The following is a 20,314-nucleotide window of genomic DNA, read 5'->3' on the forward strand; positions in this document are numbered from 1 at the left end:
AAAAAAAAAAAAAGAACTTTTTCTTTTGCAAAGATTTAATCAGCATACAATTTATAAGACTATCTTTGGTTTATGTCATTATGGTACTTTCAAATAGTTCTCAGAGTTTTATATTTTTAGTCTTTTATATAATTAACCAAATAAAAACTTCCAGAGCTGCCCAAAGGACCTTGTATTACCTTTAAAATAAGACTTTAATATTTATTTTTAAAAGACAAACATGACCAATTGCTTACTTATAAACGAAGGACTTTTGTGAAATCTTTCCACTTTTTAAAAGGTTGGATTTTGTTTCTTAGGTTGACTGATTTTTTTTTTTTTTTGTATCTACAAGTATCTCTACTGTAAGTCTTAACTAGTACTTATGAAAGATCTCTGACCCTTCCCTTAGGTAACTACTGGCCTTATATGACCTTTGCTGTTTTCCCAGTCCTGAGTGTTTCTTATCTAAAGCCTCCAAATTATATCTCAATGACTTTGTGGAGAAGGAAAAGGTGTCTCCATGTTAACTCAGGCATTCAGTCTACTTATTGGCAAGGTTGGACAGGAATTATTTGACCAGGATCTCTTCTTCAATTTTTAACTTGTTCATAGTATTAATTCAGATCTGTGGCTATGAAAGGGAACACTTTTTCAGAGGGGAACTGATCATTTTAGAAACAAACATGATCTAATTTGTATTTCAAAAAACTACATCACATTGAGAAACAGGATGGCCTGATGGGAAAAAGACTACATAAGGTACTAGAGTCTACTTCTGGAATGCCTGTTTTTTACTCTTTTCTTAGAATGAAGATGAAGACGACAACTTGTAATTAATACTGGAAGTTAAGAAATGAATTTGAGAGGGTTTGGGAGTGAAACAGGGACGCTTCCAGTGAGATCTGGCTACAGAAACATCTACATTTTAGTTCATAAGAAATATGAGCTTGGAACAGCATGTATATTGTAACTTAGGTAGATAAACTAGGTTAGTTGGTTAACTATGTCAGTATCTGTATTCTGAGGCTGAGAAGTTCACCTTTGTTTCTCTTCCACATGAGAAAGAATACTGCTTGGGATTTTTAAATATCAGTAGACATATAGTTAAAATCATAAGATAGTTAAAAGAAATTACTTTGTATTAGGCACACTTCTAAGTGCTAAGACCAATATAAGATGATCCAGACTTTAGTAGTCTAGGTGGGAACCACCGAATTTTAAGTAACCCCCGAGATTAGACTTGCTTAAGAAAAGATGATGAACGAGGAAAGAGGAGATATGGGAGAATATGACATTGAACTTGGACAACTACTTAGGATTCGGGAACCAATGGGAGGCGCTGTGGTGTGTGTGTGTGTGTGTGACTGCGTAAAGAAAGCGTTAGAAACAGTTCAGGCAGTATGGCATAGTGCTTAAGAGCATCACCTGGAGCCAGAAGGCCTAGATTCAATTCCTGGTTCCACTACTTTCAGCTGCAGAACCACTGGCAGGCCACAAACTCCCTTTGCTTTACTTTTTCCATCTGTAAATTGGGGATAATAGTACTTTTCTCAAAAGATTGCTGAGATGATTAGCTATAATGTTTATAGTAATTATTGCTGTTAACATTATTATAGTTACTTTTTTTTTTTGAGATGGAGTTTTGCTCTTGTTGCCCAGGCTGGAGTGCGATGGCATGATCTCTGCTCACTGCAACCTCTGCCTCCCGGGTCCAAGCGATTCTGCTGCCTCAGCCTCCTGAGTAGCTGGGATTACAGGTGCCCACCATCACACCCAGCTAATTTTTTGTGTTTTTAGTAGAGACAGGGTTTTACCATGTTGGCCAGGCTGGTCTCAAACTCCTAAAGTCAGGTGATCCACCTGCCTTGGCCTCACAAAGTGCTGGGATCACAGGTGTGAGCCACCACACCCAGCCTACTATAGCTACTTTTGTACTTAATCCAAATCAAAAGTTTATACAGCCAAGTATGATTTCTGATTGGGAAAAGTGCCAATCTAATAAGCATTCTTCAAAACTACATTTTATTATTTTCATGTAGTAACTAAACAGCCTATAGGCAAATACTAGCATCCAGCACATGAATGACTGACTTCCTCCCCAGAAACCTGAATAAAGTACATTTGAAGTAAGAAGGAAGTGTCATTGGTAGACACAGAAAGAAATGAGAGACAAGAAACAAAGAAAAGGAAGACAGCACACGTCAGAGCTTTCAGGAACAAACATCAAGGCAAATTAAGTTTATATAAAAATGAAAGAGTAAAACTAATTTGAGAGGGTGCTTCTTATATGAGAAACATCAGAGATGATATCTAGGCTCTTCCACATTGTTCAGAAAACAATCAGAATATTCACTTGTACATTCTGACCTTTTTTGCAGGAAGATGTTACATATTCAAGTTACTAGGTTTCTATGATTCTCTATCCTTATAACTTCAAAAATGTTATTTTCAGAAATAAAAATGTTCTTAAAGTTCAGATAAACCATATGCAATGTAAAAGATCCTTTCGGAAGACATTTTTCATCTTTTGTTGGCAAACTTAACTGCAAATTTTAAATTTTTTTGCCAACCTAGAGGACTTTCTCCTCTGCCATGTTGGAGTTAAAGGGATTGTACTTTCTTTGTAAACAATACAATATATAAAACAACTATTTTCAAACATTAGAAAACTGGCAGCAAAAAAAATGTGATTCCTAAGAAAAGAAGGGAGCTATCCCTACAATTACCTGAAGGCACATACATTCTGAAGTACTGAGCAGGGGCGGGAGATCAGGACAGTCTCACTGAGTAGAGGAGAGAGAGATAAGTTCAGAAAGGCTGAGGCAATTTAGAAAATATAAGACAGTAATCAAAAGAGGAGGTGCCTAAGTAAAAACAAAGCCCCAGAAATCTGCATAGGGTGCCCTTGAATCTTTGTTGAACACTAAGCTGTTAATGCATAAAATGAGCCAAGAACAAGTGGGATGCTGTAAGTTAGACAATTCTCAGAGTTCACACAAGACAGGGAGATTTTGAACTCTAATCTGCTTAAGTGGAGAGTCCTCACTGATCACTAGGGGCATCCAGTAGAAGCCTCAAAAGGGATGTGCTTTAGCAGTAGGGTTAGAGGTTACTAGAGTTACTCTAGACTTCCGCTAACAAAGCATAAGAAAAGCCTTGAAAAAAAATCAAGTGGTAGGATCAACTACTTACCAGACAAAGCTCAATAATACTCTTTAAAAGAGGAAAATCAAATCCAGACACTGAATAACATAAAATTCACAATACCCAATATCCAATACAAAATTACTAGACTTCTAAGAGGCAGGAAAAAGTGTCAGGAAACTAGAAGAAAAAATAGCCAACAGAAAAGAGACCCAGAAACAAACAAATACTGAAATCTGTAAAATATGCTTAATATTAAGGACTTGAAAAAAATGAACATAATGAAGAAAAATACTAAAGAATTTTAAAACAAAGACCCAAAATGAACTGTTAGAGTGAAGGAAAAAAAGGATGGGATTGGGCCAGGCGTAGTGGCTCACGCCTGTAATCCCAGCACTTTGGGAGGCCAAGGCGGGCGGATCACGAGGCAGAAGATCAAGACCATCCCGGTTAACACAGTGAAACCCCATCTCTACTAAAAATACAAAAAATTAGCTGGGTGTGGTGTCGGGCACCTGTATCCCAGCTACTCGGGAGGCTGAGGCAGGAGAATGGCGTGAACCTGGGAGGCGGAGCTTATAGTGAGCCGATATCGCACCACTGCTCTCCAGCCTGGGTGACAGAGCATGGTTCTGTCTCAAAAAAAAAAAGATGGGATTAATAGCAGATTAAAGAAAGGAAAAAGACCAGTAACTTGAAGCAAAGGAACTGTTCTATCGTGAACAGTGAAGCACAGAAAGAAAAAAAGGTTTTAAAAAATGGAACAATCTTAGTGACCCATAAAACAAAGCTTAGCACTCTAACATAATAAGGTTCACAGGGCAGGAAGCGGAAAGCAGCATTATTATTAATATTTTAAGAATTCATGGCCAAAATATTTTTTATTTTGACGGAAACTATAAATCCATAGATCAATGATGCTCAACCAACTCTGAACAGAATAAATATAAGAAAAGCATACCATGACACACCATAGTCAAACTGCCAAAAAACAAGGATAAAACCTTGAAAATAGAGGAAAAAAAGACATGATATACACAAAATAACAATAACAGGAATTACCAGAAACTTCTCATGAGAAGTAAGGTCAAAAGATAATAGAATAAAATCATTAAACCACCCAAGGGAAAACAAACAAACAAACAAAAAAAAAAACCACTACATAAAATTCTATATCAAGTAAAAGTATTCCTCAAAAACAAAGGCAGAGTATATTTTCAGACAAACAAAAGCTGAGAGAACTTGTTCCTAGCAGTAACCTGCACTACAAGAAATGTGAAAGGAGGCTCTTCGTGATGAAGAAAAATAATTTGAGATAGAAATTCAAATGTACGCAATGAAATACAAAGCACTGGGAATGGTAAATATATGGATAAATACACATTTTTACATAAATATCCATTTCTTATATTCCTTAAAAGTACTTTTAAATGATAACTGATTGCTTTAACAACAATAATAATAATGCGCTTTTCTAAATAATAATGTGGTGTTTTTAAGACATGTAGAAAAATGTTGACAAAAATAGCAAAATGGTTGAGGAGAGTTTATTGTTGTTAGAGTTCATATAAATATAGTGATATAATGTTATTTGAAAGTAGACTGTAATAAGGTAAAGACATATATTTTGACTCATAGGGCAACTAAGAAAAAAAAATTCAACAAAGAACTATAGCTAAAAAGCCAAAAGCAGAATAAAATGGAATACTATAAATAATACAATAGAAGGGAGGACAAAAGCAACAAAAACAAAAAGATGAAAAGAAAACAAATGGCAAAACAGTAAACAACTATATCAATAAATACATTCCTGTAAAGGGTAAAAACACATCAGTTAAAAGGTAGAGACTGTCAGAATCAACAAAAATGCTAAAACCAGCTATATGCAGTCTATGAAAAAAACATTTTAAATATAAAAGCACACATGCATTAAAAGTCAAAAATTAGGAAAAGGTACACCTCTCCATCAACATGCTTTGCAGGTCTTTACCATGTTTTCAGAGATGCCCACAATCCTGGCACAAAAATCCTTTTTTCTTTTTTCCCAAGTGGTCCACTGCTCACTCTCAACAAATTAGGCAGTTCACTTTTAACAATTTCTTAGCAGCTCAGTTTATAACACAGGCAAACCCACTCTATCTATTCAAAGCTCTAAGACAATATGATTTTCCTTTTAATTATTTTTCTTATCAACGTCTTCATTAAAAGCTATTATCTTTTCAAATATAAATTTAAGAACCAATGAAATTACCTGCCAGGTCTTCATGTTTCGATTCATTCTCATGTTCGTCATCAGTTAGTTCTACATTAGCTTGATTACTGGAAAAAATATTTATTCAATTTAGCATTACATGTTAAAAATATATTCTCATGCAACTCTTTTTATATACCTTTTTAAAAAATCCCTAAAATTATACACGTCCTCTCTCAAGTCCTCTTGTTCTATCAAAAGCTAAAAATTTGGGAGCTTTAAGGAAAACGTTTTGAAAATAAAGCATCTTCGAAGCATACGATTAATTGTAGCTTGAAAGTAATACAAAGGAAAAAGATGCCCTATTTCCTAAATATACACAATTTTATTACTATGTGCATTTTACATGTCCAAATATTATCTTATGATCCTAGATATCCCTTCTACACTAAAGATTAGAAATTGACCACAAGCTATGAGAACCAGTGAAGTCCATACGAAAGCCAGAAAAAAATGCTAAGGTCAGCACTTACATGCTAATAAGCCATTTAATCCTGAAATGGAAGCTGAATAGAGCCTTAAAACAAAACCTAAGCAAGGGAAAAAAGGAGCTTGAGTATGATTTAATTATATTGGATGTATTAGTTCATTTACTGCTTTCTCTCAAGCCAGGAATCAGTTCTACCTTTTCAGTCTATCAACCCTCTTTAGTGAGATCGTAAGAGAAACTATAAGACTATGTAATAATGATGAGAACTACAAACATCTAATATTGCATGTTCAATGCTATTCTGTACTTTGACCGGCCTGTTCTAGAGCAGAAATATCAATAATTAAGAATACTGTTAAGAAATAAGAAAATAGTTAAAAAAAAATGTAGGAAAGTGGCAAAAAGTTGTGGCCCACAAACCTGGCATGCTTAACCTGTATTGACACCGTTGGGAAAGGCAATGACCATAGGCCCTGAGTGTCTCTGCACATTCTTGCTGAATATGCCAAGAGTGCAAGACGCTGATCATTTTTCACCATGCCATTTGGGTAACATTTCCGACCAAAGAGCAGGCTTGTCTCCACTTTATAAAAGTAATACATTTTTCCAAGCTCAGTGTTCCTCTTCTGTAACACAGCCCACCGTGTGTGCATACATCAGTTATGGATCCTTTGCCTTGCCCTCAGCATACTCATAGGGCATGGGGAACCAATGCAAACAAATGCGACACTCAGGTACTGCCTTTATTCTTTAATTCTGACCCAGAAATCTTCTGTCTATTGTCAACATCATAAAACTGGAAGACTAGCTTGTTAGCTTGCCAAGTAGGGTAAAAATCTCAGACCCTGAAAAGTTCATGATGATAAATGCATTTCTTTATCCACTGTCTATAAAAAACTAATCATCCTCCAGAGTCTAGGCACTCCAATAATCAGAGATTATGATTCTCCTGACCCTGAACTTAATTATACCTTTGTGATCTCAAAATCCTAAATAAAATCGTAATCTGCTTTCCATTCATAATTTTAAGAATTACATGGATAACTAAATAAGGGCATTGAAGACCTCAGGTTTCAAAGGTCTTGAGAATGGCAATGGTCTAGTGTAATAAAGAGAGGATCAGCTCAGTGAACTAGTGGGATTCCTAGAATAAATGAGGTTTCCCAATAAGCATCAGGGTCAACCATACAGAGGTTAAGACACAGATCAAATTTGTCTTTGCTCCTTGGTTCCCACTTGCCTTTCTGTTATATTTTTTCCTGAGTTTATAATAGTAACTTGGACTCTCTTATTCATCTGTGGAAAATGACTTAATAAATTACTTTCCTAGTAAGGACTTCTTGGCAATGTACTATTAGTCTCCATAGCATGAAATTTCAGACTTTGGAGGCAGCATGGGCTCTCAAATACAAAGAAACATATTCTATTCACACATAAGAAAAACCCTAACTGTAAAATGAACAGATAACAGATTTAAAAAATAAGATTTAATTTTGCCTGTTATATAATGTTTACCTATTTAAAATCATGCATATATCAGCCTTCCAAAAAACACAGAAAACATAAAAATCATCAGCAGTTTACACTGTACTTTACCTATGTAAAGCTTTAAAATGTGTAGAGTCATTAGAATCCAATTCCTTATTTAATCTCGAATAATCAATGGAAGATGTCAAGCCTTTCTCAAGCCTGGCAAAAAATTGTTCTTTCTCCTCTTGTTCTTCTAATGTGTCCATTCCCACTCCGAGAACACTATGGTTGAGCTCAGCAACTACTAGTTCTAAATGGAAAGCACAAATATATTTTAGTAATATATAGAATTTTGAAAACATTGATTTGAATGATGCATTTACTGACATTATGTAGTAAATTTTAAAAATTTTACAAATATTTACTCTCTTACTCATCAAATATGAATTCATATTAATATGTAAGGTTTAAAGCTTCTCTAGAATGATAATTCTAAACCTGTAGGAAGATATTAAATCCGTCTACATGCTTCAGTAAAGGAGGCTTCAAGATAGTTAACTTTTGTAATTCTGAATATAAGCATAAAAATTAATGATTGACCAACTCATATCCCTTGCATTTCTTACCATTTGTTTCTAAGCTATCAGTACTTAAGAGAGAGGTTCCACTGCTCTTAAGAAATTGAATCTTTTCAGCAGACTCCTCTTCTATTTCCGTAACAGGTTGAGAAGTCTTCTTTGTTTTCAAATAGCTCACATTTGTTCCAAGCGGTCCTAGGAACACAATTTAATACAGATGAACATTTATGTTCAAAGAATTGTTTTGACCACTATGACAACACAATAATGATGTTATGCTAATTTTATGCACAGAACCTACAAAATAAATCTGCTCTATTAAATAAAAATCCATCAGACCTAACACTCAGAGAAGAAAGATTATAATTCTATTTGGTGGCACTGTATCATATTAAATAGAATACTTCAAAGGGATGAACCATAAGACAAAAATTTTTTTTAATCACTTTGAAGCCCAAGTACTTAATACGGTATACCATCCCACTTTTAAGAATATCTTCTGCCTCGTTCCCTCTGTTCTTTACATTTCTCAGAGGGTTTTTGTTGCGCAACTCTTAACACTATTGGAAATAGACTGTGGGCGGCATGAATCAGTATAACAAAATACAAGGGGGCAAAGTAGGTACAATTAAAAACCTACTAGGCTAGACAGAAGCCTTCGTTAGTGTAAATATCATTTCAAAAAATAGACGGAAATAGTTAAAGCTCTTTCAAAGTCATTATTTCTAAAACAATGGAATCAGTGGCTCACTGCAGGAGAGGTTCTCATGCCAGGATATGTGCATATTGTTGGGGACAGGAGGGTATTATAGTCTCTCACAGCATTCAGGAATTTGAAATTTTCTCTAAGGCTAATATATATTAAGCATATTAAAAGTGTTTTATGACTGATTAGATGTTTGATGATACTAAGAAATTATTATAGATATTTCTTAGACAATATTTTTTGGTTATATTTTAAAAAGAGAGTACTTATTTTCAGAGATACTTTGAAATATATGTGGAGAGAACTGATATGCTGTTGGAGATTTGTTTCAGTATAATCCTGAGTGTTGGAAGGTGGAAAATAAGAGAGAATATTGATGAAAAATGATTGGCCATGAGTTAATAACAACTGTTGCAGCTAGGCAATGGGTACACAGGAGTATGTGGTACTTATGTATATGTTTGAATTTTTTCATAATAAGAAGTTTCAAAAATGTTCTATGAATCCTGGGTGAAAAAGTATAACTGATGTTTATGTAGAAAAAGTTCTGAGTATTATTTACTTTATTCAAATTTTTTGACAAACTATGTGCCTAGAACATTGTTAGTGCCAGCTATACAATGAAGTCCTTTACCATCATGAAGGTTAAAATCTAACAGGAGGAGACAATCGACAGCAAATATTCATGGGTGCCTACTACACACCAGGCATTGTTCTAAATGCTGGGGCTTCATCAGTGAACAAAAGAAAAAAATCCCTGCTCATTCATGTGATTTGAGGGAGGCAACAAGTAAAATAAGTACATTGCAATTAAATAGTACATTAGAAAACAGTTAAGTGCCAAGAAGAAAAATAAAATGAGAAAGAGGAACAGAGAATGCAGGAATGGAGGGCACTACAACTTTAAAAAGGATGGTCAGGAAGGCCTTCACTGAGAAGTTAACACATGAGCTATGGCTTGGTGGGGGTGAGGGACCAATCTACATGAATACATGGGGGAAGAGTGTTTAAGGAGGAGGAAAGAAGTGTAAAGCCTCTAAGGCAGGAAAATACCTAGGCATGTATGAAGAGAAAGGAGGCCCAATGTAGTGATATTGGCATAAGCAAGAGAAAGGTAGTCTAAGTTGGGAGGTCAGAAAAGTCAGGGTGTAGAACTGATGTGGGTGGTAGCTTGAATGAAGGTCATCAGCTTTTCTAACAAGTGAAATGAGAAGCTATTAGAGGGAGGAAAGGAGGTGGCTATGATGTGGTAGGCAAGATTTTTTGGTGTAAAGAAGTTTAAGGAACTCAGAAGTCAGGTTATTAGAGGCAACAGCTATGTTGTTAATGTAGTCACCAATAATTAGACAAGAGAATTGGAGACTCATAGTGAAACAGCAGCTTAAATCTTTGAGGAATAAGAAGGAATAACCGGGAGTTCAGTAGATAACTGCAACAAAGAAACATAGTAGGTAGGTGGCCTGATGGCAAGGTTCATAAGGAGATTGGAGGGAGAACAGTCTAGAAACAGCAATGAACAATAACCTACTCCTTTTCCAAGTCTAATGGAACAAGAGACGTGGTAAAGAAAACAGTAACCATTGGAGGTTACCAGAGAAGCAGCACTGTTCATAGAGCAAAGTTAAATGTGAATTATAACTGCTTTGAAGGAATTATATAAGATTAATTGGGGGGATATACCAAGACAGGAAAATCCAAGAATATTTCCATGAGGAAGTAACATTTCTGCTAAGATGTGAAGAAAGAGCAGGAAATAACTAGGTGAACTAGGTCAGGGAGACCAGTACAGGCAGGGGACATAGTAGGTACAGAAGCATGACAATGGGAAGGGCAGGCCACATTTGCAGATGCAAGAAGGCCAGTGAGACTGGACTCAGACGGTGAGGGCAAGCCTAAGGGGAAATAAGCTCACAGCAAGAAGTCAATGGTTAGATCATGCTCATCCTCATAGGCCAGGCACACGGCCTTGCTCTGTATTACAAGAGCACTAGAAAAAACTGGTAAAGTTATACAGTATCAAAATTTCCTCATTTTAACAGTATATATTTGTTGTAAAAAACTGATATATGGAAAAGGTAAGTAATTATAATGAGTAATGTTTTGTTTTTGTTTTTTGCTTTTTAATATTCTTTTATTCTTTGTTTTCTTCAAAAACCAGATGACTGAAAATGTGTGCTATAAATATTAAGATTAGAAAAAAACATCACTTTTGGTTAGAAGGAAGCCTTATTAAGTCACGAATTCTGACTTCAATTTCCTAATTAGTGTCCTCTTGGAAAAGGCTAAGAATCAATTTATTTTATGCCTTTCTGCGAATAATGGTTTTACTGGATCAAATAATAACCTCCATAAGCTGTAAAAAATCAAGAGATAGATTCACAGATGCTTCAAATGCAAAAGTATATGCTAAGTTGGTGTGCTGTGGTGGCAACATGTCCAGGGTGTCACCCTGGCTCTAAAGCAGGACTCGGTGTTATAGCTCACACTAACCAAGCTCACAAGAGATTAATGTAACAGAAATAAAGATCCAGTTTAGTTATTTACAATAAAGAATACAATCAGCAAGAGGATGAGATAGTTTCACCTTCTAAGCCGACCATTTTATTCCTATGGCAACCGGGAAACAGGCAAAATTATAATGTAAAAGTTGCTCACCGTTAATGTTTAATGGTACCTGTCTTAAGACTAGTAATGCATTCCTCTTCTCAAGAGGGGTGTTGAATTCTCCCTCAGAAGGTTCTACACTCTTGATACAGGAATCATGTCTTGGCTTTTTATACTAATGCCTAGTATTTAGAACATAATATGAACTCAGTAAACATTTGCTTGAATCAGGGACCAGGTTATTCCTGTGGGCAGGGAAACCTCCCTCTGTTTAAGTTGACATTGCCAAAGTTTGCTTCTTGACTACCCTTCTTTCCTTCTTTCACTAATCAAATCTATTTTTGATACATTTAAAAAATTATTAATACCATCAATCAGGTTACATGTGAATACTTTTGGTCTAGGAGCTATTCTTTTCCTATAGGATTAGGCTGTATATATCTGCTCTGATTCATTATCTTCTAGACAAAAGGCTTTATATCCCAAATCTTTGTCAACAATTCCAACAGTACTTCATCTTATAATATCCTTTTCAAGCATTAAAAGCAGGGAGAGATTCTAAAACATTATTCTTCACTACAAAGTTCAGCATGTTGCATAAGAATTTATAAAAAACACACTGAATTTTTCAATAAGGAATTTCTTTAAACTACAGTATTAGAAAGAACAGAGAAGTGACTGTCAAATCTACTTTAATATGCATTTATTAAACAAATGTATCACTTAATGTTGAGGGTCAGGGGATATAAGGACAAAGAAGGGTTTCCTACCCTCACAAAACTCCCAACCTCAGGAGTTGTCCTAGAGGTTACAACTATCAACACAATGTGTAAGTGTTACTATGGTGTTCTGACATCAAAATGAAGGAGAAACTAATTGTGACAAGAGAGCTAGAAGATAGGGTGAAGGACTGCAAAAAGTGGTGATGTTAGGCTTTAATGGGCAAGAAGGATGAGAGGAAAGGCATTCTAATGACAAGGAAGCATGAGATAATGCACAGAGGCAGGGAGGCCTATGGTGTTTCCAGGAAATGAGGAATGATTTAGTATGGCTAGAACACACGAGAAGGCAGGGTTCCAGTCAGATCATGCAGAGCCTTAATTATGACATGAATTCAGGCTCAATTTTTATGGGGGGGGAAGTCCATATGTAAATTTTTTCCCTAGAGATCCAGAAAGTCTATCATCTTAAAAATTGTGCTTAACACTGATCCACAAATGGTATGAACGTAGGTACTGAAATAGAAGCAGTCAGGGTTGTTGACAGATATGGCAGTATCATATATAGTAAACCCATCAGGCCAGGTGTGGTGGCTCATGCTTGTAATCCCAGTGTTTTGGGAGGCCAAGGTGGGAGGACTGCTTGAGGCAAGTTTGAGATCAGCCTGGGCAACATAGTGAGAGACCCTATCTCTACAATAAATACAAAAAAATTAGACAGGCATGTTGGCATGTACCTGTAGTTCTAGCTACTCAGAAAGCTGAGGTGGGAATATTGCTTGAGTCCAGGAATTTGAAGTTACAATGAGCTATGATTGTGTTACTGCCCTTCAGCCTGGGTATATCATATACACATATATATGAGACATACATATATGTATATGAGACATATATATGAGACATATATATATATAGCAAATTTTTTTACTACTGTCATTAACAAACTGTGATACCAAAGTCTATAGGTTACTTTTCCCAGTGCAATGACATTAATATACTGCCAGAATATCTTATTAAATCACATTAAATCAATTTATCATTAAATATAATAAATATACCTGAATTGTCACCTTAATTTGAGTAAATATAAATTATCTCTATGTAAAATAAGCTGATAATGTTATAACACAGATTCTCAATTACATAATAAATACATAATAAAATACTAGTTATATGAAAATCAATTCAAACTTCAAAAATCCACACTATTAGTATTATTTCTTTATTTATAGTGAAGTAACAAAATACAGGTCTTGACTGACCCCTTGTGGTCAAATAATTTGAAACTAAAAATCAGCAACATTTACCATCATCTTTAAAATCATCTTCAGTTATCCACCAAGGCACTGTATCTTTCTTCTTCATTTCTTTTTTAGATTGTCTAGCTGTTTTGTCTGAATTTTCAAAAGAATCATCTGAAAGCTGAATTAGATATAAGATAGTGAATTTGAAAACACAGTGTAAATTCAAGAATTTCAGATTCATCATTAAGCATGTTTCTATTAGTTTGCTCACAGTTCAGCTATCACATAGATAAATAACATTCTCACCAATAATGTGTAAGTTCATAGCCACAAGCCTATTTGGCCAAAATAAGTTAAAAATAAGACATACATCTCTGAGCATCAATTTCATAATTAAACAAGTAAACTAGGAGAATAACAACAAAGACAAAACTTGATCAAGAATTTTTTTCAGGAAAGAAAAAATAGGAGGATACAATCCTGTCTTCTAAACATTCTCTAGGGTTTAAGAATAAATAATGGCTGAACAAAATTGCATAGCACCATTCTAGAAACAGAATTTCAAGAAAAGGAAGAACTGAGTTTCAGGGTGTAAAGAGGAGAATGAAATTGACCAGAAAAATCAGCATATTTTTTCAGCGATTGATAAACGCTTATTTGCTTTTTTCTACTCTTCCAAACCAAATTTTACTACACTCCTAAATCTCATGCTCTAACCTCAATACCACCCCCTACCACCTAGCCAGTAACTTGGTCACCCTTTTCTCTGAGAGATAAAAAACCTTCAAACACCACCCACCTCACTCCACTACTAAACTGTGAAGTAGTAGTGAAGGTACTTCCTTCGTCTCTCAGACAACACAATCCTTTCCTCCACTCTAAGCAGAACTTCTCTAGGTTCTTCCTTCCTCGGTTATCCCATTTGATTTCTGTATGTTCACTCCCTTCTCTCTCTACTCCCCTCCCTTCCCTCTGATTATATATCGGCTCAGCACTGCATCTCCATTGCCTAGCACAGTACCAGGCACAATTGTGGAATGAAAAATGAATATTTACTCAACTTTGAAAAAAAAAAAAAGTAAAACAAAACAAAAAAATTCCTTATCCCTATATCCCTTCTATTCTACCTATCACATTTCCTTGACACACTAACTCCTTGAGTTCACTTAACCGCTTATAATCTGGTTCCCATCCAAAACAGCTCTCCTCCAGGCACCAAAGGACTCCGAAATGCCACGAACAAAGTACCACTGTCAGTTATCCTCCCTGATCACATCATGGAATTTGCTACTGGTGATCAACTCTTACTCTTACTTCTTGAAACTCTCTACCTTGACTTTAGTAGCATCACTTCCTCTGGGTTATTCTTCAGATCTGTGGCTACTCCCACCCATCTATTTTAATAGCTTTTGGCTTTTTGCCCATTTATTTAGCAGGAGACTTCTCCAGGACTCTGCTCTTGATCCTTTTTCAATTTCATTCTACATTACTTTTTCTGGAAAAGAAATCAACATTTACTACATGCCTGCTCTATGTCAGGATCTACACTCAGGTTAACTCACTTAATCTTTAAACAACCCTGCAGAAATTTACTCATGGTGAAACTGAAGCTCTAAGAGGTTAAAGCAACTTGCCCAAATTGCTACTGTTAGTAAGTGTTACGAAGTGACATTTAAACCCATGTCTGACTAACTCCTGTCCACTTTCCACTATGCTATGTAGTTCCCCAACTAGAATATTGTTATCTGAGTGACCTTTTAAACTTCTAAAATGACAGCAGGCACACCCATGTGCATGCGCCCCCGCACCCCCGCAACACACTTCCACTTGCCAAACAAAAAACTCTACCTTAGTGACTTGAAGAATGTCAATTTTCAAATGTTCAAGAAGAACTTACTGCCTTCATTAACAACCAGGTAGGAAGACAGGAGGAGGGAAGAAAAATCATTCCTTATCTCATCTGAATTTCTGAAATTAACTGTATCACTTTTCATTTTCTCTCTAAACTTCAGTATCACCTTGAGGTGTTCCATTTCTCTCTCCTCCCATTTTGTCAGTTTATTTATCTGTAACATAGGCATGGTACCACTGACCTTGTAGGGCCATGACAAAGAAGAGAAAAAAAAAAAAGAAGATTTCTAATAAATGATAAGTGTTTTTACTTTGAACAACCTTCCACAGTGCTTCCCAGCACTTTCATTAATTATTTTTAATCAATATGACTAATTAAAAATAAAACAAAACAGGCCGGGCGCGGTGGCTCACACCTATAATCCCAGCACTTTGGGAGGCTGAGGTGGGCAGATCACAAGGTCAGGAGTTTCAGACCAGCCTGCCAACATGGTGAAACCACATCTCTACTAAAAATAGAAAAATTAGCTGGGCGTAGTGGTGCGTGCCTGTAATCCCAGCTACTCAGGAGGTTGAGGCAGGATAATCACTTGAACCTGGGAGGCAGAGGTTGCAGTGAGCCAAGACTGAGCCACTGCACTCCAGCCTGGGTGACAGATCAAGGCTCTGTCTCAAGAAATAAATAAATAAATAATAAATAAATAAATAAATAAATAAATAAATAAATAAATAAAATTAAAATTAAATAAACAGAAAACACAATAAAAAAGCTGATTCTCAGATATAACAGTTGTTGGCAATGATATGGAGAAACTGGAACTCTGGGCTGGGTGCAGTGGCTCACACCTATAATCCCAGCACTTTGAGAGGCCGAGGTGGGCAGATCACTTGAGGTCAGGTGTTCGGGACCAGACTGGCCCAAATGGTGAAACCCCAACTCTACTAAAAGCACAAAAGTTAGCTGGGCGTGGTGGCAGGCACCCGTAATCTCAGCAATTCAGGAGGGTGAGGCATGGAAATTGCTTGAGCCCAAAGGCAGAAGTTGCAGTCAGCCAAGACTGCACCATAGCACCCCAGCCTGGACAACAGAGCAAGACTCAGTCCCCCACTACAAAAAAAAAAAAAAAAGAAATTGGAACTCTGATAAACTAATACACTACTAGTGGAAATGTAAAATAGCACAGCCATTTTAGAAAATAGGCAAACACACAGCTATCATATGATACAGCAATTTCACTCTTTGGCATATACACAAGAGGAACAAAAACACATCCACACAAAAACTTGTACATGATCATTCACAGCAGCATTGTTCGTAACTGCCAAAAAGTGGAAAGAACCCAGATGTCCTTCAACTGATAGGTGGAAAAACAAAATGTGGTACATCTACACCATGAAATATTACTTAGCTATAAAAAGAAATGAAGTGTTAATACATACTATGACATGGATGAACCTTGAAAACATCATGCTAAGTACAAGAAGCCAGACCCAAAGGGCCCCATAATACATAATTCCATTTCTACGACATGTCTGTAACAGGCAAATATTTAGAGACAGAAATCAGATTAGTAGTTGCCTAAGGCTAGGGAAGGGGGAAGGAGGAGATGGAGTAACTACCAACAGCTATGGGATTTCTTTCTGGGGTGATAAAAATTCCTACAATTGATTGTGGTGATGGTTACATAACTCTGAAACCACAGAACTGCACATTTAAAATGGGTAAATTAAATGGTTTGTGAATTATGTCTCAATAAAGCTATTTTTAAACAGCTGGTTACCACTACTCTCCTAAAAACAGAGAGATATAAACTGTCTTTGAATAAACTGAACAATAATTTATCAAAGTGAGAAAAGTTAGCATGACTCTAAAATCATGACTTCCATAGTAAAAAAAAAAATGACACAATGCAACTGAGGATGGATATAAGAGGGAGAGGCAGAGACAGAAGGGTGGGGGAAGGAGAGTGTTGGAGAATGTGTGTGCTAGAAGGGTGGTAAATGAGTGAAGAATAAAAATATCTTCTAAATGGCCTGTTCTGCTATCTTTTACAGTACAAATCATTCTTACAAATTTAATTTTCAAAATGTGTCTGTATTTGAAATTTTAAAAAATCAGCTTTTCACATGGTAAATGAAACTTATTCCAACTGCCTAATTACATCTTGGCAATAGGTAGATGCTTTTTAAAATCCTTAAAACAATCCTACAAAGAAGGCATTATTTTTCCATGAGACAGACAATGAAAGTGAAGTTTTTCTGTGCCACATTAAACTCTCCCTTTTTTATTAACAAGAATGTATGACGTATAATAGCTTAAAATGTGACTCTCTTGAATGAGCTACAAGGCCCCTCCATTTATATAAATAGAGTTATGCATTGCTTAATTATGGGGATATGTTCAGAGAAATAGGATTTCATCATAGGAGCATCATAGAGTGTATTTACACAAACCTAGATGGCTCCATGGTACAGCCTACTCCACACCTAGGCTATATGGTATATAGCTTATTGCTCCTAGGCTACAAAGCTGTTCGGTACTGTACTGTACCAAATCCTGCAGACAACTGTAACACAATGGCAAGCATTTGTGTATCTAAACAAAGAAAAGCTACAGTAAACATATGGTACAAAAGATTAAGGTACACCTTTATAGGGCAGCCCCATTATAATCTTATGGAACCATTGTTGTATATGTGGTCTGTTGCTGACCAAAACATCTTTATGAGGTGCATGACTGTACAGAGAATGTGGTATGACCATTTAATGTACTCATTCAAATATTTATTATTTATTAGGTACTGTACATATAGTAATGAACATGTTGATATATAATAGCAATGAACATAGAGTCATCACATTACAGACTATACATTCTTATAATGGGAAGCAAAAAACAGACCCATACAAGAAAAATAATTAATGTGCTAAGTGCTATAAAAAGAATTAAATACATACTAGACTAAGAAGTGACTTCGTGGTTACCTTTTACTGGATAAACAGAAGAAGCCTCTCTGAAGTGGTGATATTTAAGTTAAGATTTTCACCAGCCAGGTAAAGAGTAAGGGAGGAGCATTATTGGCAGAGGGAACAGTGAGTGCAAAGCTCCTAAGGTGAAATGAGCTTGAAATGTCTGGGAGAGAAAAAAGGCCACTGTGGAATAAATAAAGTGTATGAAAGAGGAATATGAAGGCAGTAAGACAGGTAAGAGCGAAATCATGAAAGGCTTTAAAATCATGGTAAGGAGTTTGGTTTTTCTTTCTACATGTGATGGGAGACCAACAGAGTCTTTTACTGGGGAGGAACAGAGTCTGGCTGCAATGTGGTAAAAGGAATGCTGGGCCATGAGTTGGGAACTGCTGCAATAGCCCCGTTGAGATGATGGCACTGAACTAGCAGTGGCAGAAAGGGGACAGAGCTAGAGGGATGACGGGAGTTGAGAGTTTGGTGATGGACTAACTGTATCTTCGAGGTGACAGAATTGAAGGATGAGTCTTTTGAGACAAATTTGACAACACAGTTTTTAAAAATATAAACTTACCTCTTTCATAAACTGTTCAAACTCTTCATCTAGCTCTTCTTGGGAATAGTTAGCCATAGTCAACAATTTTGACCTCCCAAAGTAAACATTCTGAAGTATCTCAAACATTGGAAACACTAAATGACAAGAGACATAAACATCTTTTGAGGAAATCCATCACATCATGAACACGGGAAGACCTAAACTTCAGACATTTGTTATGATTCAGTATACGTGTACATTTTTTTTTTTTTTTAACCAGTAAGCTGGTCAAGAGATTCCTAATTCATTAAGCAAACCGATGTGGAAAATCAGCTTTGACAGGATGTCTTGTACTCAACGTTCAGAATTATGTTTTCATCTGTTAACATCCAATTGTTAAAGAGTGGTCTCTACTATATTTCCCAAACCTATGTTTGTGTGCATGTGTTAATTAGTACCTCTCAAACACAAACCAGGTCCTCACAGGGAATCTTAAAAACTAGAAGTTAGCAAACCAAAGTACTGTTTCTTTCCTGCAAAGCACATAACTGTGCTGCCTTATCACTCGGCTCGTTATTTTACCAATCCATAGTAATAGTTTCGTAAAGCAGACTGCACAGTTTCGTAAAGCAGACTGTATCCAGATATGGGGATGTTTCAAAATGTACACAAATAGAATTTAGTAAGAATTAGTAATTTAGTCAAAATACTTACAGAATACTTAGAGTTAATGGAGTACACAAATCAGTACCATGCTTCTTTTGAAGCGAGGGAAGACCGACAAAAACTATGCGCTGAACACAAGCAGAATCCAGTGATTTGCAACGGAAAGCGTTCCCCTAGACACCTAACGAACCCAACCGTGGGTCGACCCCCAGCTCCTGAACTCCCTAGAGCAGCTCAAATCCCAGCTTTCTTTTGTAGAGATGGGGGAGGGGAAGAGGGCTTGCAGACCCAAGACAATACCCTCCCCATTGTGCAGAATAACACCTCTTCCCCTCATTAGCACTTTCGATCAGTTCAGGGTAAGTGCGGTTAAGGTCATGGCCTGAATAGCTTGGTCAGAGGTAGACTCCACCAAAAGCTTCTCAAGCCTGGCTGCGACCCCGTCCCCGGAAGCGCCGGTTCGGGAATTAGAGGGAAGACAAAGACGCATTAGCCGTGGGCTCCAGGCAGAGAAGGGAAATGACCCGGAAAACTAAAGCCCTTCGGTCGAGTATGAAGCACGGCCTCGCCCAGGACGATTTGTGTGGGAAACCAGCGTTCACAATTTACCACCTACCTCTGCCTCCCAATTCCGCGCTTTCCCGGAAGGTCTGTGCGGGTCCGCCAGTTGTCAGGGTAACAAACTTCAGCTGCCGGGTTCTGGAGTCACATGACCAGGGCTGGTCACGTGGGCCGTGGGTTTCCCAATGCCTTTACAAGCGAAGGTCGGAATAACGAAGGCTCAGAAAGACTCTCTAGTGGCTAAACCTTCGCTGCTGCAGTAAAATGCCTTTCCTTCACTGGCTTTCTCTACGTTCCTTAGAAAAGAGGACGGCGGCAAACCGGTTACTGTAGAAGCGAGACGGAGGCTTCCAGCGGATTGGGGGTCGCGGTGGTTGTAGGCCAGTCCATGGCTTTCTGGGAAATGTAGTTTAGCTCCCCTGATGCTTGTGTTTCCGCACTCCGCATCTTCGCCTCCTAGCCTTCCCCACACTTGTCATTCGAGCGCTCTCTTTTTACAAGGGGCAATTTTGAAGAGATTGAATTTCTTGGATTTATTTGGCATGCAAAGACCTGTGTAGGCGTTGTGAGAGAAACACAAACCTGTGAGGAAAAAAAACTGTCGTT

General features: G+C 36.9%; 1 protein-coding gene across 2 annotated transcripts in view; it reads right to left on the bottom strand.

Annotated features, from left to right (window-relative positions):
- The window catches only part of CEP162 (centrosomal protein 162), a 109,274-nt gene extending 89,420 nt beyond the window's left edge, over nt 1-19,854 (bottom strand). The window contains exons 1-7 of one of the 2 annotated variants that reach the window (XM_030929097.1): nt 19,764-19,796; nt 18,521-18,636; nt 13,192-13,306; nt 11,236-11,347; nt 7,904-8,050; nt 7,404-7,587; nt 5,378-5,445 (exon numbers count right to left, since the gene is read on the bottom strand). In XM_030929097.1, the coding sequence (XP_030784957.1) occupies nt 5,378-5,445; nt 7,404-7,543 (208 nt within the window). In that variant the 5' untranslated portion in view covers nt 7,544-7,587; nt 7,904-8,050; nt 11,236-11,347; ... (1 more) ...; nt 18,521-18,636; nt 19,764-19,796. Of the gene's footprint in view, nt 1-5,377; nt 5,446-7,403; nt 7,588-7,903; nt 8,051-11,235; nt 11,348-13,191; nt 13,307-18,520; nt 18,637-19,763 lie in introns of both variants that reach the window. The other variant, XM_010383964.2, reaches the window with a different exon arrangement.
- Between the last annotated feature and the right edge of the window lie 460 nt (nt 19,855-20,314).

The sequence above is a fragment of the Rhinopithecus roxellana genome, chromosome 4 (assembly GCF_007565055.1).
Source record: "Rhinopithecus roxellana isolate Shanxi Qingling chromosome 4, ASM756505v1, whole genome shotgun sequence".
Classification (NCBI taxonomy): domain Eukaryota; kingdom Metazoa; phylum Chordata; class Mammalia; order Primates; family Cercopithecidae; genus Rhinopithecus; species Rhinopithecus roxellana.